This window comes from Heloderma suspectum, chromosome 3 (genome assembly GCF_057233095.1).
Source record: "Heloderma suspectum isolate Gila_16-S chromosome 3, 16-S_ref, whole genome shotgun sequence".
In the NCBI taxonomy this organism is placed as follows: Eukaryota; Metazoa; Chordata; class Lepidosauria; order Squamata; family Helodermatidae; genus Heloderma; species Heloderma suspectum.
This window is the reverse complement of record NC_139460.1, coordinates 286042861-286068966: the sequence shown is the minus strand read 5'-3', so window position 1 is coordinate 286068966 and position 26106 is coordinate 286042861. Positions and strand designations below refer to the sequence as shown.

The window sequence follows — 26106 nt, the reverse complement described above, 5'->3', positions numbered from 1 at the left end:
TAAACTGACCTTTTCCAGTCTTGCGGCCACTGTTGAGGTTTCCAAATTTGTTGGCATACTGAGTGCAGCAGTTTAACAGCATCATCTTTTAGGATTTTAAATAGCTCAGCTGGAATACTGTCATCTCCGCTTGCTTTGTTGTTAGTAATGCTTCCTAAGGCCCACTTGACTTCACTCTCGAGGATGTCCGGCTCAAGTTCAGTGACCACACTATCATGGCTATCAGGGACATTCAGATCTTTCCTGTATAGTTCTCCTGTGTATTCTTGCCACCTCTTCTTAATCTCATCTGCTTCTGTTAGGTCCCTGCCTTCTTTGTCCTTTATCCATGCCCGTCTTTGCACAAAACGTTCCCTTGAGATCTCCGATTTTCTTGAAGAGATCTCTAGTCTTTCCCATTCTGTTGTTTTCCTCAATTTCTTTGCATTGTTCATTTAAGAAGGCCTTCTTGTCTCTCCTTGCTATTCTCTGGAACTCTGCATTCAGTTGGGTATATCTTCCCCTTTCTCCCTTGCTTTTCGCTTCCTTTCTTTCCTCAGCTACTTGTAAAGCCTCATCAGACAGCCACTTGGCTTTCTTGCATTTCTTTTTCTTTGGGATGGATTTCGTTGCTGCCTCCTGAACAATGTTATGATACGTTCCATGGGGTTTTTTCTGGCAAGAATACTGGATTGGGTTGCCATTTCCTTCTCCAGTGGACCACATTTTGTCAGAACTCTCTGCCATGACCTGTCTGTCTTGGGTGGCCCTGCACGGCATAGCTTATGGCTTCACTGAGTTACGCAAGCCCCTTCGCCACAGCAAGGCAGTGCTCCATGAAGGGGACCCGTATATTAAGGGTTGTCAATTTCTGCTTTTAACAGCTTGCTAGAAGTTTTGTTGGCCCCTCTCATCCACTGAACTTTTCCCCCGTAGTTACAATTGGGGGGGGGGGGAATTACTCAAAGCAAGGATTCATGTAGCTGCGGTGCAGAGCACATTGCTACAGTTCCATACCTTATGAATGACCTCTGTGAGGTTTAGTTGCAAGAGAGGGTGTTCCAGGCTTTCTTCGTTAACAGGCCATTTAAAGCCTGAAGGAGTTAAAGCATGGCCCACTGACACAGGTTCTCAGTCTCCTTTAATCCCTTTCTATTCTCTGAATTAGAAAACATTTGGAAACTGCATGCTGATGTGGGTAGTAGTGGATTGGTTCTGGAATCCTCTGTTCTTGAGGACTTTTATGCTCGCTCTTGTCAAAACTAAAGTTGTGTAAATCTTCGACAGGAGCGTGCCTCTTATTTCTTTTATCCTAGGTTTCAAGTAGTATTTGCTTTCTTCTTTCTTGTGATGTTATGCTATCTGTTGTTCTTCATATGAGGTTTTTCACTCAAGAAGATTTAGCATTACATAATGAAATAATTCTGTAATATACTGTATGTGTTTGAACTTTGTCAGGAATGTTCCATGTATAGTCCAAAACTAGCATCTGTTGGAAGCAGGTAGAAATGGACATTTTATAACACTGTCCTTGGAAACTATCACTTCTTTTCAGAAGACAAAATCCATGTTTATTGAAAAGCTCTTTCTAATCTGATCTTAATCTGTCTAGAAGTTCTGCCACGTACAGAAGCTTCTGTTTTGGGCTTCAAATAACATTTGCTCATATTTTAACATCAAGTGTAGCCTTATACCTCCCTCCATGACCATCTCAGGAGTAGGAAAGCAGGAGGCCAGCAGATCTGGAGATGTCTCCCAATCTGCTGCCTTCTCACATCCTGCTTCCTCACTGCTGAGTACTGTTGTTGTTGTTCAGTCGTTAAGTCGTGTCCGACTCTTCGTGACCCCATGGACCATAGCACGCCAGGCCTTCCTGTCCTCCACTCTTTCCCGGAGAGTGCTCAAGTTCATATTCACTGCATCGGTGATGCTATCTAGCCATCTCATCCTCTGCCGTGCCCTTCTCCTTTTGCCTTCAATCTTTCCCAGCATCAGGGTCTTTTCCAGGGAGTTTTCTCTTCACATTAGGTGGCCAAAATATTTGAGCTTCAGTTTCAGTATCTGTCCTTCCAATGAGCAGTCAGGGTTGATTTCCTTTAGGATTGACTGATTTGACCTCCTTGCAGTCCAGGGGACTCGTAAGAGTCTTCTCTAGCACCACAGTTCGAAAGCATCAATTCTTCTACGCTCAGCCTTCCTTATAGTCCAGCTCTCACAGCCATACATTACTACTGGGAAAACCATAGCTTTGATCGGTTCTATGAAGACCTACAACACCTTCTAGAACTAACACCAAAAAAAGATGTCCTCTTCATCATAGGGGATTGGAATGCTAAAGTAGGAAGTCAAGAAATCACCAGGATAACAGGCAAGCATGGCCTTGGTGTACAAAATGAAGCTGCTGAGTACAGCAGGAGGCAAAAGTGGGGAGGGGGGGTCCGACAACGGGGTCTGTCGAATGCACTCAGGGGTCCTTGCAGGTGCCATGGTTTCGATCCCTGGCTTAATTTACAAGGTTTTTTGCTGGGGGGCAGCAAAGCACTAAAAGGAGAGGCGACCTGAAAGATCACCTTCTTTCATACAAGCCTGCCCAGATCTTAAGATCTTTGGGAGATGCCCTTCTTTTGTTACCGCCACCTTCAGAGGCGTGTTTGGTGGTGACACAAGAGAGAGCCTTCTCGGTGGTTGCTCTCAAGCTGTGGAACACCCTGCTAAGGGGGGGGATAGGTTCATTCCCTCTCTGCTGTCCTTCCACCTGCAAGCAAAGATCATTTTATTCAAGCAGGCCTTTGGCATGCAAGTGGGTCTGTTCAGCTCGATGCTGTTTTTATTCTGTTACTGTTGTGTTTTAATGCATTTGTTTTATTATTGATTTAATCACATTTTGTTTATGATTGTCAGCTGCTTGAGTGCCATTTTTCTTGGTAGAAAGGTGGAGTACAAATCAAATAAAGGTTGATATTAAAACCTTATGGCTGATTATAGCAATACATATTCATTTTTCATTTCCCCACAAATAAACCATTTTCAAATAGTGCAGTAACAAGCAAAAAGACAGTACCTATTATGAAAAGTCAGTAATTGGTCAACTTAAGATCTGAATTTTTGTTCTCCACAGTAAAAGAAGCAAAAAAGGAGATAAAAATGGAAAGGGTCTAAGGCATTTTTCAATGAAAGTATGTGAAAAGGTCCAACGTAAAGGAACAACATCTTATAATGAAGTTGCAGATGAGCTCGTATCAGAGTTTGCAAATTCTAATAGCCACTTAGCTTCAGATTCAGTAAGTAGAAAGTATTAAATATTTTCTTATGTCTCTGTGTTTTGGCTTTCCTGACTTGATAAAAATTAAACATTTTGGGTTGTATCCAATTATTGTTTTGCACTAGTGAAAAGCACGCAAACACTTCTGATTTTCACTGTTCTCCCCCCCACACACACACACATACAGGGTCCTCCAATACTCAGGAGCTGCATTTCCAAAAGTACAAGGGGCTGAATTGGGTAGAGGGATCAGTGTGTGGAAGTGTTTTCTGCTAGTGCAGTGATTATAATGGTATATACAGAAATTACATTAGTGAAAGGCTGCTCACACAATGGGAATTTCCTCATCACTGCAGCCCCCTGAAAAGCCTCTCCTGAGGGTTGGGGGACCCCCAGGCAAGGCTTAGAATATGGTTTGAGAGGATTGCAGTGGGAGGTGGGAATGCCTGAAAATGTGGCAGATTCAGCTTGTGTGGTCTTGTTCGCCCAAGGTGACTCAGCTAATCCCTCCTCTGGCTGCCTGTTCTCCCCACCCTAAACTCCCACATTTCCTGAGGTTGCTGTGACATGAGACTTTGGGGGGGGGGGGGGCTCATGGGACTGCAATGGAGGGGGAGCAAAAGGCCTGTTGCATAAAGGGCCTTCCACTGTTTTCTGTACAACCCTATAATAGTATGCTCAAGTATCACATCTTATAGCTGTGTAAGATACTTCCTCCTGAAACATCCCTATATAATGCGGGGGGTGTGTGTGATCACACAACATGTATTTCCTCACCACCACCACACACACACACACACACACACACACACACATCAGGTTATTCACTAGAAGCTGTTAAGGGCTTAAGCAGACCAATTCCCTCTTTCCTCTTGCTTCATCATTTTCCTTTCCCATCTTCAGCTGACACTGTAACAGTGGATGAGTTTGTACGTCACACTAAGCCACCCTGCGAACAAGCCATAGTGGGTTGGTTGTTCACTGAACAATCCACGGTACATCAGAGAGATGATCGGGCTTGCCATAGCTTATTCTCCTCTACCTTTCCCCTCTGTCCTCCAGTCAGATCTGACACATATCCCAGGTGCCTTTGCAGCAGAGCCTGTCTTGTCTTCTCATCCTGGCCCCCTCTCCACTGGGATCACAACCCCTTTTCACATTTTCAGCACTTCCCCACTTCTCTAGCGACTCCAGAAAGGGGAGATATTAACTCCCCCCATTCTCGCTGTTCCTTTTTGGAGCAGTTACTGCTGTGGATACTGCACATCAGCGGATGTGGAGAGGAGGAGGACCATGTAACCTGTGGAGGACACTGAGAAGTGTCAGTTTGGCACTTAAAAGCAAGAGGATTGCGTTGCCAAGGCGGAGATATTGTCTCACACACACCCTTTTGGTGCACTTACTCCATTTGCCTCCCCCCCCCCCATTTTTGGTGATTCTGTATTTTGCTGTTGGTTCCCTCCTTTCTCTTACTGTTATTTCTCCCCCGATCCTTCTCAAGGGTGCTCAGGTTAGTCTATATGGAGCCTCATCTTGTCAATCTCCTGGTATGTTACCTACTCCATTTTGGTGCTCCGTTTGACAGCTGAAATACACAAGGAAATTGACCAGGCAAGACTACACATAATGGACAAGTGACTCTTGTGCACTTGCAAAAGAACAAGGAAAAAATAACATTAAAAAATTATGAACACATTTGCATAATCTCAAAGCGCCAATTTTTTTTTAAGGTGGTGAAAGGACAGGCTGTGGAGGGAGCCGGAGTGAGGAGACGAGAAGGTCTGCTGCAAAGGCACCTGGGATACATGCTGGAGCTGGCTGGAGGACGGAGGGGGAAGGAGGTGGAGAACAAGCCACGGGAAGCCCGATCGTCTGTCAGGCGTACCATGGGTTGTTCAGCAAACAACCAAGCCACCATGGCTAATTTGCTGGGTGGCTTAGCATGACATGCAAACCCTCCCTTTATCAACTGTTCTGCAACCTTTCTGCAGATCAGTTTGAAAACCTCTGTGTAGGGCATTACTTGGAATAAAGAAACACTGATAAAGTTCTAATCTTGCAGATTTCAAAGAAATCCAAAGATCTAGATTAATTTAAAATGAAAAACACTCCTTTTGTAGGCTAGACCAGACTGGGATGTGTGTGATAGGGACAGAGAATCACTGCTATTTTGACAGCGTGTGTGTCTTGGTTTGCCACATGCCTAGCTATAAATAATAGTTCTAGTGTTCACAGTAATAACCTGCCTACAGTAAGAATTCAAGCCGTATGGTGAAACCTTGATATATATTTTTTATTAAAAGGATAATTTTTGACATCTGTAGTGAGCTGATGATATATTTAACTACTGCATTTTAAGCAGGCTTATGATCAGAAGAATATTAGGCGGAGAGTTTATGATGCCCTCAATGTGTTGATGGCAATGAACATTATTTCGAAGGAGAAAAAAGAAATCAAATGGATAGGCCTTCCTACAAACTCAGCTCAAGAATGTCAAAATCTAGAGGTGAGTAAAGGGTGGGAAATGTATACTGGTGGACATTGTTGATAAAAAGGGGATTTACATGAATTCTAATTCTTCACATTCTTATTTGCACATTACTTTATAATAAAAGAGTACTGAAGTGCGTTTATATCATGTACTGATTGAAATTTGTACAGCCATTTGGAGCTCAATCAAAATGACTATGCAGACTGCCAGTTGGTTACCGCTGGCTCCTATGAAAATACTGTTTAACATGTACTTTGTTGACATCCCCACTCCATTTATTAATCCATATGAGGCAAAAGATCGTGGTGGCATTTAAAATGTTTCTGGGAATTCTGCAGTATACATCATGGGCTGTGATACAGATCCCTTAAAACAGTTGGTGCTTTCACAAAAGATTTCAGCTTTATCCAGAGGAAGATGCACACCAATGTATTTATCTACTGTTTTTGTATCTTTATCTTTAATTTCACATTCCTTTTGAAGATAGAGAAGCAACGACGTATAGAACGAATAAAACAGAAGAGAGTTCAGCTCCAAGAACTTCTACTGCAGGTAGATTTTCCAAAATTTAAGATCTCACTTGCATACAAAACCATTGTGTTTAACAGTGTTAAGCAGCTCAGATGTTTTTGTTATACATATAAGGATTCCTAAATCGCAAAGGGCACATTGAAATGTTATTGCCATCCACATAAGTTGTATGCTTAAGTTGTATGCCTGTCCGAAATACAGCCTAACTCCTAATACAACCTGTAAGGATTCTTACCATGTTGTCAGAAATACCTGTGAACACAGAAATGCGTCTCAGATCCGATATCATGCTCTGTCTACCATCACCCTGCTAAGTGATGTTTTCTAAATTAACTTTCATTTGTTTAGTTTGACATTCTATAGTTCAAAACCTACTGTTGATTGGATTCTAAAATGTCGGTTTTCCTAGTACCTGGTGCTGCACCTACGGTTGGCATTCTTATTAAATTCTGAGGCAGTGGGGGTGTTCAGACAATCAGTGGGGAAAATAATGCAGCATTGGTTGTTTCCCCCCCGTGTGCCGTTTGCATGACTGGGACTACCCGCGCAACGTCGTCCGAACCCGGCATGCCGCTGTGGTGATTTTTCACCCACCCTTCAACCCCTACAACCGAATGAGTTGTAGGTTGGATGAAAAGTTACCACAGCGACACAGCGCGCCAGGTTCAGGCAACACAGCAACCCACAATGCAGCACAGGTAATTAGGGTAATCCTAGTCACATAACCAGCATGCTGAGGGGAGGGGAAATGACCAATGCTGTGTCGTTTCCCCCACTGGTAGTCTGAACCCAGACAATAACTTGGGAAAGATTTTGTTTTGTGTTTAAATCTGATCATTTTCACTTCTTTGTACAGCAAATTGCTTTCAAAAACTTGGTACAAAGAAATCAACAAAATGAACATCAGACTCGGGGACTCCCACCTGTTAATTCTACAATACAACTGCCTTTTCTAGTAATAAACACCAGCAAAAAAACAGTTATAGATTGCAGCATATCTTCTGACAAGTGAGTATGATATGGAAGCACATGCTGGTTTGTTGACCCTATTTTATAGTAAGTCTAAGAGCCTTTTTTCTTAAATCTGGTAGCAAATTGATGTTTTAAATCTTACTAGGGTATGCAGATTTCCTAGGTTTTCTTGCTGAAATGTGTACACCTAAATAATGCATCTGCCATTTCTATCAAACACACCTGTTTCTGTGAGGTTGTGATGTAAAAAGTTACTGGAACAAAATGGTCACAATGCAGTAGGTTGAGCTGCAAGTGGGTGGTGTCAGGTCATCTAATAAAGATGTGTAAGCCTGGTATTTTAGTGTGTTTCCATAAATCTCTCTTCCTGGGGATATGCATTTGGGGATGAAGACAAAGCAAGTGATCCCTCCCCTTTTGATCTCAGAGGAAGGGTTCTCTTGCTTTCTGCTCTCTCTGGCTAGAATACACATGTCCCACCCCTTGCTGAATGTTCAGAAGCTGTGGTTGCATTCTGGACTAGAGAAAATTCTCAGGGAAATGGTGCTCAATTCATATTGTAGTCAAGCATTTCAAGCTGGAGAAATTTGTATTCTGAACCAGATGAATATAGATGTAGGTAATATTGGTACTTAGAGGAATCAACATCACATTTTTAAATGACGGCCTTGCATATGGCTTAGTAAGTATTTTGAAATCGAAAGATACCATCATAATTTTTTTTAGGTCTCAAAGCAGCACCTGGTCTGGGATTCCATGGTATCATGTGTGGACTCATTTCAAACACAAAAAATTAAGTCAATTAATTCCTCAACTAATTCCTTAGTCAACTGAGGAAAGTTACAACATGTGAACACACGTTTCAATTTGTAGATATATTTTCCCCTCATAGTCTATCACCCATATAAGTCAGACCACTAAGAAAGAGAAATGAGGTTAATTCTCCAAAGCATCAACCAAGTTCATTCCTGTGAATAGCAACAATGAGAACTGCATCACTAGCTAAAAACTACACACCACACAGCAATCAAGAAACTGCATATTCTGCCTAAAAGAATACAAGGAATATCAAGGAGTTGAAGTTATTTCAACTTTCAGTGAGAAATTATGAAAAACACCATAAAAAATTTAGAAGGATGTCTAGATGTTGATACGTTGATGTAGTTTTCATTGGCAAAGAAGTTCTGCCATGGTCATGCTGCACCATGCACCAAAGGAGCAGAAGGCAACTTCTCCAAAAGATAAAGAGAATTCAGGGTATATCATGTGAAAGGCACATAGAGCTGCATTTGAATCTATGTGTGCTTTTGCTGAGCAGTCCATAATTGCAAATAAAATGCATCTGATTTGGATACACAAATGCAAAATAAGGCTTGGTAATCCAAGGTTGATAAATGTGATTTCAAAGACCTATCAGGTGTATTCAGCATCTGGACAGAAAGCTATTACAATATGTTGGCAATAAGCTGGAGGATGTAGGTAATCAAAGAAAAGGGAGCACTATCTTCGACAGCAGCATGAAAGTGGAAGCCATTTGTGACACAGCATTTATTCTTAGACGTGACACTTTAAAAAGGGGGTAAATATATTTCCATAGCTTTTGAGCAGTGGACCACACTCCAGAAGCAACAAATCACCAAAATGACTCATAGCTACAACTTCTAATATCCTCCAGTTCAGTGAATTCTGTTTCATTTAGGATGCTTTAGATGAAACAGTGAAGGAACTTCAGAAAGGAAGATATTTACTTAAGAACTAAGATGTTTCATAAAAGCATATGCAGAATTCTCATCGAAAATGCAGGAGACCATGGAAAAGCAGCACAGTGCTGCTTGGCCCTACTTGATGTATAAAATATTAGTAATTCCAAATTATGGAATTATGATTTATTATAACCTTTTACACAGATGGGGTAGTTTGGATCAGATGTAAAGTGAGTGGGAGCCTTGTTTTAAAAAAATACATTGAACTTACTCCTATAATTTTCCAGATCAGCTAAGAGTATACCCTTTTTATATCAGTTGAAGTGGGTGCCTATTAGGAACCTGTTCATTTATCTTTCTGCAAGCATACTAGCTTCTGCAGTAAGTGGGTGGCTTCTGGTTACTCTTTAAATTTGCAGTGTCTTGAAACATGTCAGGCAGATGTGAAATGCACCAAACATTATGGAGAACTTGTTGAACTTAGAACTTGCTTCTGCTTGTATCATACATGCAAGTTTTGCATTTGCTAGATTACGTGTCACAGTGATGTATTTCTGTTGGCATATATGCCTATTTTCAGAGATTTCTTCAGTGTTTCTGCCATAACCTGTAGCAACATTGGAGGCTGTTTAATCTGTGGGAGATAAGTTATTTTCTGTTGGAAGTTGATCCATCAGAACTTTGGAATTTAAAGCTGTCCACATTGGACTTTCCTTTATCTTAAATACCACTGCCAGCATCCACATAATGACAAGCACAATGTAGTCGTCTTAGCTGACTAAAATAACAGATCGTCTGTTGTTATCAGATGGCATAATGTGGCTCCTGGTCATTTGTAGTCTTTCTCTATGATTCTATTTCTAAACCTAAGGGAAGGACTGAATCATTCACCTACCTGGTGCTGGGCTGGGAGAAAAGAGTCTCTTTCCCCACTTACAAGTGCCTTCTAGTCTAGCATAATGAATGATCCTGCCCCTCTCCTGATGGAAAAGAATTGGCTTCTCACTGTGCTTTAAAGGTATGTGAAAGCAGCAAGAATCTCTTGCCACTTTTGATTGCCTTGCAGCCTGGCACATACTCAGAATTGAAGAGAAATTCATTTTTTATTTTGTATTTATTTATTTTAGAAGCTTATATCATGACTATTTCCCCAAAAGAGAACTCAAGATGGCAAACAAACCAAGATCAGAAATATTTCAAATCATCTTAAGAATCTAAGCAGACAACAATAACATTATAAAAACAGCAGTTCATCATAAGGGCTGTAAAAAGGGCTATTAAAACTTTAACTAAATGTCTTCTTAAACAGCCATCCTTTAATGTACTGCCATAAAGAGTAAAGTGTCGGGGACTGACAAACCTCTGTTGACAGCATTCCACAAGACAGTGCAGCCACCAGAAAGGCTCTAGACCTTATGGCTGTTCACCTAGCTTCATGAGGTTGGGGGATTTGAAGTAGTGCCCCAGTTGATGATTGGAGCATGTGGGGAGGAACAGATGGAAGAAAGTGGTCCTTAAGGTGCCCAAATCTCAAGCCATTGGACTGTGTTCCTGCCCAGCATGAAGTCTGGAGCAACAACATGTTACACCCTCACACTCATTTTCTACAACCCCCTTTACTGGAGAATGGGGATGGTGGAGGGACAGCAGACTGGCAACCATAAATAATGGGTTGTCTACTGCAGCCAGCAAATATTTATGGACCCTTCAGTCTCAGCTCTTAGGATGCCTCTGGTACAGACCAGTGGTATCTTGGTAAACTACTGAACAGGCAGCATGTCCCTTGTCTTTAACTGGAGTATCGGGAAGCCTCATTGCAAAATATTTTGGCTTGATTTGCTACCTTTCAGCAAAGGCTTTGTAGAATCTCTTTGGGAGAATTCATGTAGTTTTCCTATGTTATAAGCATCTCCTATATGAAGGCACACTACCAAGAGTCCATTTATGATGCCCCAAGGTATGCAGTTGTTGCTGCTTATAGTGTGCTTATTTTTGTCCTATCAGTTTATTTTTCTGTAACAATGCAAATAAATTGGTAACTTTCACAGTATCACTTGACATAATGACTAAAAAATTAATTTACCAGTTGACATTTATGAATTTAGTGTTCAAGATTTTTAAATATTCAAACTAATCTTCCTACCCTGCATGGTTAACTCCAGAAGCAAGAGAAAGTAAAGCACACACATTTCTCTGATAGCATATGCATATTTAATTACTGTAATTCTAAAATGAGTTACACTGGTAATGTAATTTACTGATGACTGTGTATATATAACGTTTTATTTTTAAAACTATAATAATAAAGATTGTTAACAATAAACATTTATTCAAGGACAGCTTTTCCTAATGATAAGCCATCCTAAACATTAATTGTCACCAGTTTATATCGCCTAGGTCCAGAGTAGGGATGAAATATACGTACACTGAAGGAAAAAGCATGGAGGAAAATACTGTGTTTTGGTGACGATTCTGTAGATGACCTTTAAAATCCATTGGGTTTAGTACAAGAAAAGGTTCTGGCTTAAACAAAATGTTTCCTCAAATTGAATCTGTTTAATGAGGGAGAAAGGTTTATGGACTCCTATTGCCTTGCATGGAAAAAGTGTTTTTAATTGGGAAATATAATAATTTGAACCTGCTGAGATGGCAGTTGTACAAATGCTATCAGACCTCTTGCTGAATCTAGCAAAGTTTTTAATACATATTTGACTCATGAAGTAATCCTGTGAGTGTAATTGTATTTGGACACTTATTAACATATAATTTAGAAAATGCACCTAAGCTTCCATAGGAAATAATCTCACGTTTTTCCCTCCTACAGATTTGAATATCTTTTTAATTTTGATAATACTTTCGAGATCCATGATGACACTGAAATATTGAAGCGAATGGGAATGTCACTTGGCCTAGAGGCAGGCAAATGCTCACCAGAAGACCTAAGAACTGCTAAATCACTAGTGCCTAAAGCGTTAGAAAACTATGTCACAGGTAAGCTAATTGTGGGTTTTGCATATTGATGATTAAATGCACATCTTCATCTTAGTAAAGTATTTCTAATGATGTCAGATTGCATGAGGATGGCAGTACTGAGTGACTTATGAAACCTGGCAGGCTTGCACAACTGGTAGCTCTATAATTAACTTTCAGCTAGAGATTCCAGAACTTGTAAATGAACCAAGGTGCTTGAATAGACTTTTATTCAAAGTAGTCCCATTAATAATTCCTACTTCCACTCTACTACTTAAGGGCGTGTCTACATATTTTTAAAGCCCTATGAGAGGGTGTGCTACACAGTTTCAGTACAGGAAACTAGCAAACATCCTGACAATAAAAAGGTACATTACAGATTGTGTCTGAAGCTAGGGTACAAGCCTATGGGCAGAACCACAGAAGGGGCCAGTGGCAGTGGCCGATTGGCTGCAGTAAGACTCTTCTGGTTGGAACCAAATTTCATTTAACTGAAACAAGCACATTTCACCATGCATGCTCAACTGAAGCTTGCCACACACCATGTGACAAAACAGCTAAGCCTAAAAACACATTGTCAAGGTTCCCCTTATGACCTCAACCCCCTGAGCAACTCGTTAAGGGTTCCTTGCCTCCTTAAGAGTCCCACCTTCCGTATTTTAAACTTCCCTTTCTCAATAACGTGGGGTTTAGGCTGTAGGCATGGGGTGATTGACACTCTAGATACCTGGTGTTTAACCACAACAGTTTACTGCTAAATTAAAGTAAGAAAATCACACTAAAGGTATTTACACAATAGAGCTGAGTGATACAAAAGACATTAAGAGAAAATAAAAGTTGCAAAATGCAGGTTCCTTTACCCTAGCTGTACTTAGACTTCTTCAGGCTGCTTCTTCCTGCTCCCTCTTGAGGTTCTAGTCTCGTTCTCTTTATATACCCTCCTTCCTCAAAACTGAGAGTACGGCTTCAGACCTGAAGAAATGATACTTAACGGGGGAAATGAAGCTGAAACTTACCCGCGGAAATGAAACTCCTTCTCCTAGGGATACCCCCTCCCAACAGAAAAACTCCAGGCCTCTGCAGATGACACAAAATTGGGTGGGATAGCTAATACCCTGGAAGACAGAAACAAAATTCAAAGTGATCTTGATAGGCTGGAGCACTGGGCTGAAAACAACAGAATGACATTTAATAGGGATAAATGCCAAGTTCTGCACCTGGGAAAAAGAAACCAAATGCACAGTTACAAAATGGGGAAGACTTGGCTCAACAATACTACAAGCAAGAAGGATCTTGGAATTGTTGTAGATCACAAGCTGAATAGGAACCAACAGTGTGATGTGGCTGCACAAAGGCAAATGCTATTTTGGGCTGCATTAATAGAAGTATAGCTTTCAAATCACATGAAGTACTAGTTTCCCTCTACTCAGCACTGGTGAGGCTTCACCTTGAATATTTTGTCCAGTTCTGAGTACCACAGTTTAAGAACGGTGCAGACAAAGGAGAGCATTCAGAGGAGGGCAACGAAGATGATCAGAGGACTGGGAACTCAGCCCTGTGAGGAGAGACTGAAAAAACTGGGCATGTTTAGCCCTGAGATGAGAAGACTGAGGGGAGATAGGATAGCGCTCTTCAAGTACTTGAAAGGTTGTCAAGGAGAGGAAGGCCAGGATCTCGTCTCGATCATCCCAGAATGCAGGACATGGAATAATGGGCTCAAGTTACAGGAAGCCAGATTCCAGTTGAACACCAGGAAAAAATTCCTGACTGTTGGAGCGGTACAGCAATGGAACCAATTACTTAGGGAGGTAGTGGGCTCTCCCACGCTGGAGGCATTCAAGATCAAGCTGGACAGCTATCTATCAAGGATACTTTGACTTGGATTCCTGCACTGAGCAGGGAATTGGACTCGCTGGTTTATAGGCCCCTTCCAACCTGACTATTCTATAATTCTAAGCCTGACCTTTTTCCTTGCCTCTGTAGGCCTCAAACCTTCACACATATACTTGCTGCTAAACAACCTGTGACACAAATAGAGCGGATTCGGTTATACTTTAAACACAAAATGGGATGCTCCAAAAACATGCTTGGTGCCCACTATCCTGAAAGTGACAGCTAGGCTTTAGCTTCTTACAAAAGATGGGTGGGGCATGGCAGAGATAGAGGAAAGAAATGTAGTCAAGCGTGAGCCACTATTGAAGTTGCTCTCCACTGTATTTGGAACCCCCCCCCCTCTACTAAATTTCACATGTCCTTGCCTTTATGTCCATATTTTCTCAGACTTTCTGCATTCTAGGAAACCATATTGGAATAAAGGTACTGTATCTGCGCAACATAATTTCCAGTTGTAATAGTTCAGTTGGCCTCTCCTTCCCACATATGAGAAATTATACCCTTTCTGGAATGTGAGGTCTGTTAAGAATTGTGCTCTTGGGAGGGGCCATAGCCCAGCGTGATAGAGCACATACTTTGTATGCAGGAGGCCCCAGGTTAAATCCCGGCTTCTCCAGGTAGGGCAAGGAAAGAATTCTGCTTGAAACCCTCGAGAACCACAGCCAGTCAGTGTCGACAATACTGGGCTAGAGGGACCAATGGTCTGACTCAGTATAAGGCAGCTTCCTGTGTTCTCCTACCATTCTCCATAAGTTCAAGCAAGGCTGCGCAACCTCCTCAGTTCATACAAGTCATGTTGCAAATACATATGTGAAGAACTTCTGCGTTTCCAGGCGTGAGAATTTGGCTTTTTGATTTTAACTTTCGATGAGTGATTTTAATTTAAAGTACAATTTCTCCCTCTGGCAGTGCCTGTATTTGTGCATAGGTGACTGTTGAGGCAGAACGGAACAAGACTTGCAGGGCCTTTTGATAGAGGTCTGTCTTACAGTTGTACTGTCTCATAATGATGACATGTTCTCACAGCACAGCAGTGCTGAGAGAAGTCCCATTTCACCACATTACCAAAGGCTCGGATACCCACAGACTGGAATTATAACTGTTTTACTTAAAGTATTGAGTAGCACAAAGAAATCTTTCATGAACAATCTTTCATGAAGCAGCTTGACTAAACCTTATTTCACCTTTTTAACAGCAAATTTGCACCATTTATTATTAATTGGCTGAATCTGACTTTCTCATGAATTCCTCAGTGTGGATGTAGCTATTTCACCTCATGCCTGTTGGAACCTAAGAATGTTGGAAGATTCACTTGAGTTGGGTAGATACTTGTTAGGATTTCATGCTTTTTCTTATATAGAAGCATATGAATAGGGCCACGCCTACAGTTCTTACTGAACTCTCCTCTTACTTGGCTTTTATGCAGTTTGATTTGCATAATATTGCTACATTACTAACTTAAAGGAAAGAATGTTAGCTTGGATTTTTATAACTCAATGTAGTTTGGAGTGGGACAGCCCTAGGTAACCTGAATTTAGATCCTGTTTCGGGGTACTCTCAGCAGTTGCAGTCACCCTTTTAATGATGCTAAACTACATGAACTGTTCTATATTAAATCATTTATTTTTACAAAATACCTGGTTTATTGGAACAAGCTATCAAACGGGCAACACCATATTGTCTCCCTGAATATTGTTTCACTAAAGTTTCCTTGTTTAGTGAATGTAACTGCCCTTTTAATGCTCTAATACATATATGGACAATCCATGGGCTGCACACTGCTCTTGGCAGCTCCCTGTGTAGCCTGCGGAACCCCTGGAGTGTCCCGCCCACTTTTCCCCATTCCCCAGCTCTATTCAGCCTTCAGCTATGGAGTGGGGAACATATCACTGTTTCCCCACTGCTATTAGCAGCAGGAAAACAGTGATCCTGATTAGGAATGGGGTGTGTGAGAAGAGGCTGCAATCTCACTTCTCCTAGCAATCTTGATCAAGATTGCGGGGGGGGGGGGGGGGCAGCAGACATGGAGAGGCTTTAATTATGCCCTCTCACCAGCAATACTGACAATGTTCCTGATCAGGATCGCTGAGGCAGTGTAGGGTGGGGGGCAGGGGCAGGAGCAAGGTTAAAGCCATCATCAAGTGATCCTCATCAAGTTCACCATTTCTCTCCTGGTATTAGCAGTGAGGAAATAGTGATCTATATGAGAATTATGCGTGTGTGTGCATGCGCACATATGTCCGTGCAGCCCCCAAGTCATTGCCCACTATGGGCCCTGTTCTTTTCTTCGCACAATTTTAGGAGAGCCACTTTCTTGGGGAAGCATGGGAGAGTGGTTTATTAATCGAATCTATCTTTATGCAAACTGCTATTCCAAAGACTTTTTAATATGTTCTCATATCCATAACTTAATTACAAAATGTGAAGTGGGGCTAGTTTGGTCTGATTTGCACCGTTAACTGAAATCAGAGGCCTGTACAAAATTGTGGCTTTAAATGTGCTTTGTAAACATTTTCAGGATGAAGATAGTAGCTGGATTTTAACTGTTTTCTCAACAACTTCTAGCTTCTCTTCTTGTCCTTGGCATAATCCATTTCTATTTCCAGTACTGTAGGATAGTGAAAACATAAGAATAAGTATTTCTTTTCACATGGTTGTGGCTAGTTAATGCCAAAAACAAATGGTATGTTGATTGTATGCATGTCTCTTTAACAGCTTTCCAAGAATAACATCACATTCCTTGATTTATGGCTTGATTTAAGGTGCTGATAGCCAGCATAAATCTAAGGAGTTTATCTTTGAATCAGGCTTCCAGTTTTGATCACTCTGAACAGGCCATCCACTGTTCCACATGGCAACTTTACTCTGACAGTGAACAAACTATTGCACTGTTGTTGAAGTTTCAAACTCTTAAAGAATGAAACGTAAGATGTTGAAATGTTTGCTTATATAGGCATTTCATAAGACAGGGATGCGAACCTCCTCCTGCAGGCCTAGTCCAGGCCACAGAGGTTTTGCATTTAGCCTGTAGAGCCTTGTTAAGTTCCTCCAGGGGAGAGGGATTGGTGTCAATCCCACCCCCTGGAGGAATCCCTGCTCTTATCTCTGATCACAGATAATGGCGGGGATACGGACAGCAAGTAGCTGGTGCTGGGAGGAATGGCTAGTCTTCCCAGTGCCAGCTGAGTCCTTTAGTGCAGCGTGTACCACCCCCATAGGGACACCGTGCATTGTCCCAAGCCAGGGACTTGGCTGGTGCTGGGAGGACTGACTGGGCCTCCCTGTGCCAGCGGAGTCCTTTTCTCCATATTGAGAGAGGAACAGAGAAAGGCAAAATGGATGGGGTGGGGCAATAATGTCAGTGGCTGTGGCCACGCCCACTGACATCATCTTGCAGAGGGCCCAGTGGGATGGGCTCCCCACTGCAAATTTGTTCAGCACCTCTCCTGTAAGTAGAGCAATAATATTGAAATGATCTGATAGCCTGCAGTTTTTTGGAAAAATTCAAGGATATAAATAGTTCAGCTAAAATATGTGGCATACCTCTCAGGTGTATTGAATAAACCTTTGAGATCTTGAATGTTGTATGACTGTTACCTCTGTTGTATTAATTTCTGCAGCCTTCGTTGTATTATCTAGAAAGGGTTAATGAGCCATATAGTTCTTAGTTTCTTGTGTGTGTGTGTAGAGAAAGCCTTGCCTTCTACCTTTGCCTCTAAAGTTTCCTGAGCAAAAAATAACGGCATGTCTATTTGACTAATTTAGTAAGATACCTCAAAGGTTAACTTTTCCCTTCCTTTTGAACAGCCAAAGCGCATTAGACCTACGCAAATAACCCATTGTGCTAACACTTCAAAGACTCTCCAGATAATTCATTTCACTGGATCTATGATGTCATTCTACTTTCAAATAGATTTTTCCTTGCTAAGTTAATTCATACTATGGTGGAGAGGTTTTGACTCAAAGCTTCACCCAGCTTATGACTTCTCTGATAAGTCTGGAAGACAACGTATTTTGTTTTGTTTTCTAAGATGCTCTGGATGGTTGAGTTCTTTCCAACTTAAGAATTAATAAACCCTGTTTCCATTTTACTATGCAGCTAATTAGCTAGGTAGAAAGTTCACTAGAGTTTCTTTTTGATAAGTCTTAAGTTATGTTTTCCCAAAATTTTGCCTATCCTCTAAGAGGTTAGGTAAAATTTTGCTAATATTGATATTGCTAATATCGATATTATTGCTAATAATATTGATATTAATCATGATATGGGAAAAGAAATGAAAAATCAACCAAAGTAGCAAGAAAAGTGTGCATAAACTCAGATCAGCAAACTCCTGTTTGATATCCAGGTTGGTGTCTCCATGACAACAAAAAGTAAAGGGGGGAGTGGCTTACCTGCATTTTTCTAAGAGCTGCTTTTGGTTTGGGTAGGGCTCCACGCTGGTGGGTATTGCACCATTCCAACTCGCATCACATAACATACTTCAAGGGGGAGTGTGGAGTGAACGTCATCTGAGTGGCAGGGGCTGCTCAACCAATAAGAGCCCTCCTCCCTCCATGCTCTCTGCCCCTTTCTTGGTAAGGAAGGTACGAATTAATTCCCTTCAAACCTCATAAGCCCTTTCAGAATCAGTTGCTTCCCTTCAAGCCTCTTTCTAGCCAGTTGGTGCCCTTGATTGCTGTAATGGGGGGGGGGACAAATTAATTACTTCAGTGGGAGTTACTTCTGAGTAGACAACACATATGCTTGTGCTGGGAAGGAAACACCCCTGGACAGGGCTAGCATATCTGAGCCAAATGTGGGGGTTGGGGCACACAACAACTACAATGCGGAGTACCTGACTTAAGGAAAAGAATCGGACTTTAAGCAGTCTCAGGAAATGCGAGTTTTCCCTGATAAGCTCTGGGGTGGCTGCTGGATGGCCACGATGTCATGTATCCCTAACGACCTCAACACGCAGCCAGCTCAGAGTAAATCACTGGTGGAGACACCCCTCAGGTATTCCTACTTAGAATATAGAGAGAAGCTGGCGCCAATTCTACTAAAAATAGACCACAGGATAACAACTTTTACACTATTATTTGTGTAAAGAATTATAAGCTAATTATTTAATTTATCCCCAAAATGCTGCTTTCATGTGAGTTTTAACTTTCAGATTTTACCCAAATCAGCATGTATTGTAAACATACATATGTTTACTCCTGGTAGCATACAAGGTACTGTACAGAAAATAGAGATGGTACAGCTCTTGCTCACAACCTAAGTTCATGTACACTTGGTACACAACATAAGAAAGAGCTTAGAAACTAGGAGAGAAGATAGAGCATTGCAGGTCCCTCTAGCTTTAAATGTCTTGGAAGAACTTGCTCTGTGGTTGCAGAGTAAAATAAAAACTGAGATTGTTCAAGGTTCCAGACATGTAGCTTGGTGAATGGGCTGATGCTTAGAGCAGGATGGGCAACTTGTGGCCCATTAGATGTTTGGGCCTACAACTCCCATTAGCCCTAGCCAGTATAGCCAATGGTGAGGAATGATAGGAGTTTTAGGCCAAAACAAATTGCCCATTCCTGGCCTAGAGAGAAGGAAACAACATGGTTCTGAACAGAAAAAGTAGTAAACATCTGCTATTACATGTTTACGCCATACAGCTTTTAAATCGCAGGTGCTGTGTGTTGGATTATAATTGATTTCATGCTTTCTTTTAGATATGTCTACAGGAGTTGGTTGGATGAACGAGGAGTTAGTTTTAAATTCGACTCAACCAGGTTCTACTTTGGGCAAAGCTGGGGATACTGCTATTTTTAAGTCAAGGTAAATGTTGAATGGATGATTTGCTTCTATGTTGTTAACAAGCTGAAATTCCCTGTGGGAAAAACCAAGCCCAGAACCTTTACTTCAGTAAGTATTGCATCGGTGCTGCACAAAGCAAGACATTCTCATTTAGATACATCTTAGTTTGCCTTTTGGTGTATACATTTCTGGTTTAATCTCTAAACTGTGAATGGGTTTAAGGTTAATATGCATGTAGGTTTAAGCTGAAACATATATGTTATGGATTTTGGTGAATGGGAAAAATGAAATTATTTATAATGACTGGCTTGTTCACATATGCATGACCATCACTTGGTGTCTCATCAGTTGATTTACTCAACATTTAATGAAGCTCAGTGGAATGTGCGAACTCCTACTTCTTTGAAAAGTATTGTTTGACTGGATGACAGGTCATTTGAAGGTTCTGTCTATAGAAATAGGTCTGTAATGGCTTAATCACACTTGCAACTCATGGATTAATTCTACAGTTGAGGAGAGATGAACATGCATGCATGAAGCAAATCAGTGGTAGTAGAGTTTGGTGAACTATAATTTAAAACAAGTCTAAAATGCTATTAAATAAGAAACATTTCTCTCAGATAAGCGGATTCTTTCTGCTCCTTTGATAGTGGAAATCCAGAACTATGTCTGGATGCTGAAGTGGCCTTAGCAACAGGACAACTGCTGGCCCCCAGCAGTCAGCAATCCAGCAGTGCAACATCACACTACTCAGAGTCACGTGGTGAAACCCCCTGCTCATTCAATGATGAGGATGAGGATGAAGATGATTCGTCTTCACCAGAATAAAGACACACCAGCCATATGAAATGCTGCTCTTGTGCACTATTTGTGTGAGCTTATGTTCTTTATGTAGCTTTCTTCCACATTTTGCTTCATGCCCTTTGCATTTTGTTAATGATTGGAAAACATTTATCCACTGTCAGACTGAAAGCTGCTTATAATAAGTACAGGCAGTGTACTTTCACAGAGCAAGAAAAGAACAGACTTCAGTACTTGAACCTATGCACATAGGATAAAATGTGGGGGCCTCAAACAGGAAAATGGACTCTTTGGTGTGACACTATTCAGTGTCATTGGTACCTGCATCCAGTCTACAGGAGTAACATGGGTCTTCTCTCCTTCCCCCACCCCTATACCTGCACAGCAGATTGAGGCAATCTTGAGCCCTTGAGCATGGGTTGCTCCTCAGATTGCATGGAGCATCAGCAGCTATGTGTATGTATTTATGTGTTCTAGTCCTCACTAAAGCGTTACCAGTAGGAGAGGGCTGCAAGGGGGCCTGGGCAGTTGGTTGAATAGGGGCCTCCTTGGCCAAACATACTATTCTTTCTTGATGCAGGGTGGCTACTTGAGTCTACCTGACTCTCAGTGTCTGTAATCTGCCAGGCAAATCTGAAATTCCCCTTAAAGGATGTAACAGACAACCATTGGGTGCCCTCCTCCAACAGGCTTTGACAGGCATATAGTCAGTATGCAACTGTACACCTGCCCTAGTAGGCCCACATGCAGAGCAGTTGGATTAGCCCACAGTGCCTTTTCTTTTACAGTCAAGGAATAGAACACCTTCCAAAAAGGTCTCGTAGAGCAAAAATACAGTGCAGAAGGGGGACTGCGCACCATACTCCTTCCTGTATCATGGGATAATGCTTCCTTAGTTGCCCTCTTTTGTCCCATTCATCACATAAGACGCTCATTGTTTCCTATCAAAGCAATTTTCTATTCTGTTTTTTCTACAAAATATATTTTAATGCCACAGTGTCTAATAAGATTATAGTAGAGAGGCTATTGATGTATGTTTCATACTAATCAGCTTGCTATGGACAGTAGTAGTAATATAAATTCATGCAGGCAAATATATTTTGAGCTTGAAAATTTCTACTTTAAGTTTATCCCAAATTTTGCATTAGTATTTCAACAAGATACCATGTTCCCTTTCTGCTATCCATTATTAAGCAGTGGGACAATACTCACAGTATTCTCTGTGCATATGTTCATTTTTTTTAAAGTCAGAAATGAAGAATTTATAGTGAAAGGGTTTTTAAAAAAAGGTTAAGGGAGTTTAAACTGTAGCAAAACTGTAACCTTTTTTCCATGCATTTTTATCAAACCCAAGCAGTTTTAGATGATAAGGAAGTATATTCTAAAACAGTAATAATTTGCTTTCTAAATGTTGTATGCTAGACCTGTGAAATATTGCAAATATTTCAGTGCAACTCTCCTCAAAGGCCTAAAAGAAGTAAAATTGTAGCAACACTTCTGATCTCAGGTTTTAAGAAATTGATCTATAGAGCCATAACAATCTGTCGCTGTAAATCATGCAGTGCTGATAAAGTCTTGAGAGTAACAGCATGGATGGAAAGATACCATCGCTCACGATGATGAATACTATAATCTAAGGACATTTTTAGTTTGTTTTTTTAATATATAAAACAAAGCCATTTCAGTCAAGAGTACTGTGATCTAGTTCTGGGAAAATAAAAGGAAACTTTTTTTAACTTGGGATGTAATGTACTAGTTTCATCCTAGAATTATTTTTTCTATAGATGAGTATTAACTGCTAAATTCACTTTGAAGGGCCATAGCTCCCCCCTTCCGCCATTTTTGTTCCTGCAACCTATCCTTCCAATGGCTTTTTTCCCATGTGTCTTTTCATACCCGATATGAGCTGGTGCCTGATCAGGAGGAGCTGAGGGCAGGGAAAGAGCCTGTAAGACCCCATCTGCACAACTATTTGGCCTTGAAATCATGCTCCCGCTCCCATTTTATACAAAAATGTACAGCCTCATGTTTAAAGATGCAGGTCTGCCTTTGTCATCTGGGCCTTATAGCAAGTGAAAGAATTAGTATTAATTACTTAGTAATTAATTATTCATATTATTACATGAAATATAGAATAAGATGCCGCCAGATGGACGTTTAGGGAAAAATGTGGGAAATTATATTTACTGAAGTTGCATTTACTTCAAAGCAGTATTCCCCTTTCATGTATGACACATCTGTTCTGCATGTGCTCTGACATACCTAATTCCCACTGCTTTCAGAAGACAGCATATTCATTTCTCTGTCTTCTGCACTCAAACCTGTGAAATACCAGGCTACATGCAAATGATCAGAAGTTCCATGTTGATTTGTGGAGATCTGCAGACCCATTTTCATATGTGCAACTTTTGCATGTACAAATGGGCACAATACTGGTGCAGTACAGAAAGTAGGTCTTTCTAGGCTAGCTGTGTATGTCTTAATACAGGATATCGCAGTATTGCATGTGGTCTGGTTGCACACAGTACCTGTACTCCCGTAGGAAGGGCAGTAGGGACATTAAGTCCATTCTCCCGTGTTTCAGACAGCAGGTGATACTCCTCAGGAATTCTAGAATTTGGTAATTATGTGGTGTAAAAAAAATAACAACAACGAATTTTCTTAAATACATTTTGAAATCTAGAGTATATCCAAGAACAAGGCTCTGGATGTTGCTGTGGATCTTGTTTTTTTAATGCTTTCAAGTTCAAATGAGATTTCAAAGTTGGACCCTCCCGCCCCAAGAAACCTAACCTGGCCCCCCTGCATTGCATGTGGGTATTCTGGATCTAGGTCTTAGGAAGTACATATGATCAGAAATCAGCATAATTACCCATGTTCAATTTTTTATTTTTAACAGACATTTGATACATTTTGGTGCAGGACCTTTTGAAATGAAAGGTTACATGAAACTACTGACCACTTGTATGTTCAAGAGGAAACATTTTCTGTACGTATGTGCCCAGGCAATTCAAATTTTGTGCCAGGGAAAATTGAATTCCATAATTTCTCTTGACTGTATTATTTTTGCAATGATTTACTGTGTACCGCATACCACATTCTGTGCTTTTTCTCCATTTCAGGGAAGTCAGTATGCGTACAACTCTGGTTATATTCGTTAATCAGGCTCAAAAGGAAACTTTGGACCAATAGAGCTCAGTCCAATTCTTTTGCAGCCATAATATTTGCGTGCAGAGTGTTACTCACAGAGCATAACTGAACCCTGTTCTGTCCCTTGGTTTGCACACACAGGCACCACGCATAGGGAATGGGAGGCCAGCATTCCTTGATCAAGCAGAGTAGGAAGGGGTGGACAGTGATATGGGAGGAGTACACAGACACCCTATTCTTTACAATGTTATGCCTCTGGGAATCCCTCCACATGTAAGTGCTGCACTCATAATGGGACTGGACTGAACCCTAAAATTTCATCAAAAGAAACTGGCAATCCTAACTGGGAAAGAGACAATATATACCTTAGCCAAAGGGACTGTCCATATGGCATCAATAGTATAGAAGACCTAGCTCATTATTTTTGGCTATGTTCTTTTTGTACTCCAGTATTGCGGGGGAGAATGAAGTTTGGTGGAAAAGTTCAAACTTTTTAAAAAATAACTAATATGGGCCAATCAAAATAATATGTTCATAAACTATTTTCTGTCTGTGTTATACACATCGTGGAATTTTGCTGTGGGCACAGAAAATAAGATCCAATCTGAAAAGCTCTTAATAATGCTTTTAAACTGGAGCCATTACTAGGTGTGATATTTGTATGTTTTATGAAAAATATATATTGCTTATTTTTTATTTTAAAAATGCCTTAATTCAGTCTTACCACCAGTAATTCTCATCATACGAACACACTACTGTCACTAACACAAGTGATGCTAAAAACCTTATACATGAATTAAGCCTTGACACAGCATTGGGAAAGATTATTTCTCTCAGTTCTATAAACCACACAGTTAAATAAAATGGTAATAGGCTGTTGTGTGCATTTCAGTAACATTGCCAGAGGATTATGAGCTGCTTTTTCTAATAAATTGCAGCCATTTTATATGTCGCCGTTCCTGATCACTTTTGATATAAAGTGTCCTATTTTCCTACCAGAATCTGGTGTAAAAGCATTCTTGTCTTTACCAAAATGTTGATAGTGATGTTTCTCCAAATTATCTAAAGGCTTATTTACATGTTGCTCAGCACATACACACTCTGTAGAACTGTGGCAGCATAGAAATTTGTCACATAATGCAATATTTCATGTGGCCTGCTCCTGTACACATGGAGCAGCTACCACACATATCTCAACATGTAAACCAGCCCAGCACACTGTGACAAGTTTAGTCTGTAGTTTGTAAATGAACGTGCAGAAGATTTAATTCTTCATGAACTATCAGATACTTTAAAATCCTGTTTTATTGCTATGCTTTTGTAGAGAAGCTGTTGGATTTTTTGCTTTTTGAATAATTTTAATTTACTACCACATAATATTTACAGTTTGTGTAGTTAGTTAAAAGTCTGAAAAATGTGGTAGTATAGTGTGAGTCTTAAGAGACAGAAGACAGATACAAAGAAACTCATATACTTTTACTGTGAGACCGTTGCTATTAGAAATATGTGTCTGTTCTAACAGGACAATGTTAATTTGTAGTATCACACACTTTATAAATAAATATCTGTTATTTTTTTATGGAAATTTTATATAAGAATCTATTTCTGTATATTTCAAGTGATCCTGTATTTTATTAAAATGCTGCAAGTGAGGATTGTGCACAACAGGGCGAGTATTTGCATCTGATTGAAATGAAAAGCATGCATATTCTGAAGAAAAATAATATCCAGCTGTTTGTGACCTGAGAAGTAAAACTGAACTCTAGAACAGAATAAAATAATTTAAAGACAACTGGGGTTGCTCTTGTTTTCAAGCAAAACATCATGGCAGAAGAAAGCTGTCAAAGGTTAGTGTCCATTGCATGTGTTCTCCATTTCAGAAAACAGGTCTTACAGAGTAAACCACAGGGGACAAAGGGTCAAGTCAATCTGATGTTTTCAAAATAAATACAAAACATCACTAATTTCAACACTTTGTAGGTTCTAGCACAACATCCAGTTGATCTTCTATCCCCCCCTTCTCACTTTCTTATTAGACATGGTACAGTTACCTTGAAAACTAAAGTGAATCATTTGAGAGAGGTAATATTAATAGCATGTGGGCTTCTAGTGGGCTTACCTTGTCATTCTGCCTAAAGAGGAACTTTATAGACATTGTTTCCATGTGCTAATGCATCAGATTGCCTTGTCATACAAACAAATATACAACAAACTTTGTATCTTAGGGGCAGGCAGTTCAGTCCTACCATCTTCAGCCCCAGCAGCCAAGACAAGAGATGTCCTTGGAAACAGGGCAGAATATCTGCTACCCCTCTCCTTGTCCTGGCTTGTAGACAAGGCTGCTGTGGGACTGTACCCACTTCCAAGATTCTAGTGACATCATGCAGATGCAGAGGTGAAAGTACTAGCTCAGTAATGCTTTTTAAAAATAATACCCCACTAGTCTTTCACAAGGTCCACAAGCCTGTATATGACAATGGTAGCTGCTGCCCGTCCAAGGGCTGATAACAGGTCCTTTGTGCACATGCACCTTGGTCTGGCCTTCGTTAGAACTAGCATCTTAAGG

General features: G+C 40.7%; 1 protein-coding gene across 15 annotated transcripts in view; it reads left to right on the top strand.

Moving 5' to 3' along the window:
• The window catches only part of TFDP2 (transcription factor Dp-2), a 66791-nt gene extending 41467 nt beyond the window's left edge, over nt 1–25324 (top strand). For 11 of the 15 annotated variants that reach the window (XM_084847190.1, XM_084847201.1, XM_084847204.1 and 8 more), the window contains 7 exons: nt 3098–3260; nt 5601–5747; nt 6216–6284; nt 7120–7271; nt 11763–11929; nt 19505–19610; nt 20240–25324. In XM_084847190.1, the coding sequence (XP_084703316.1) occupies nt 3098–3260; nt 5601–5747; nt 6216–6284; nt 7120–7271; nt 11763–11929; nt 19505–19610; nt 20240–20417 (982 nt within the window). In that variant the 3' untranslated portion in view covers nt 20418–25324. The remainder of the gene's footprint in view (nt 1–3097; nt 3261–5600; nt 5748–6215; nt 6285–7119; nt 7272–11762; nt 11930–19504; nt 19611–20239) is intronic. The other 4 variants (XM_084847191.1, XM_084847197.1, XM_084847199.1 and 1 more) reach the window with 1 other exon arrangement.
• The last annotated feature ends 782 nt before the right edge of the window (nt 25325–26106 follow it).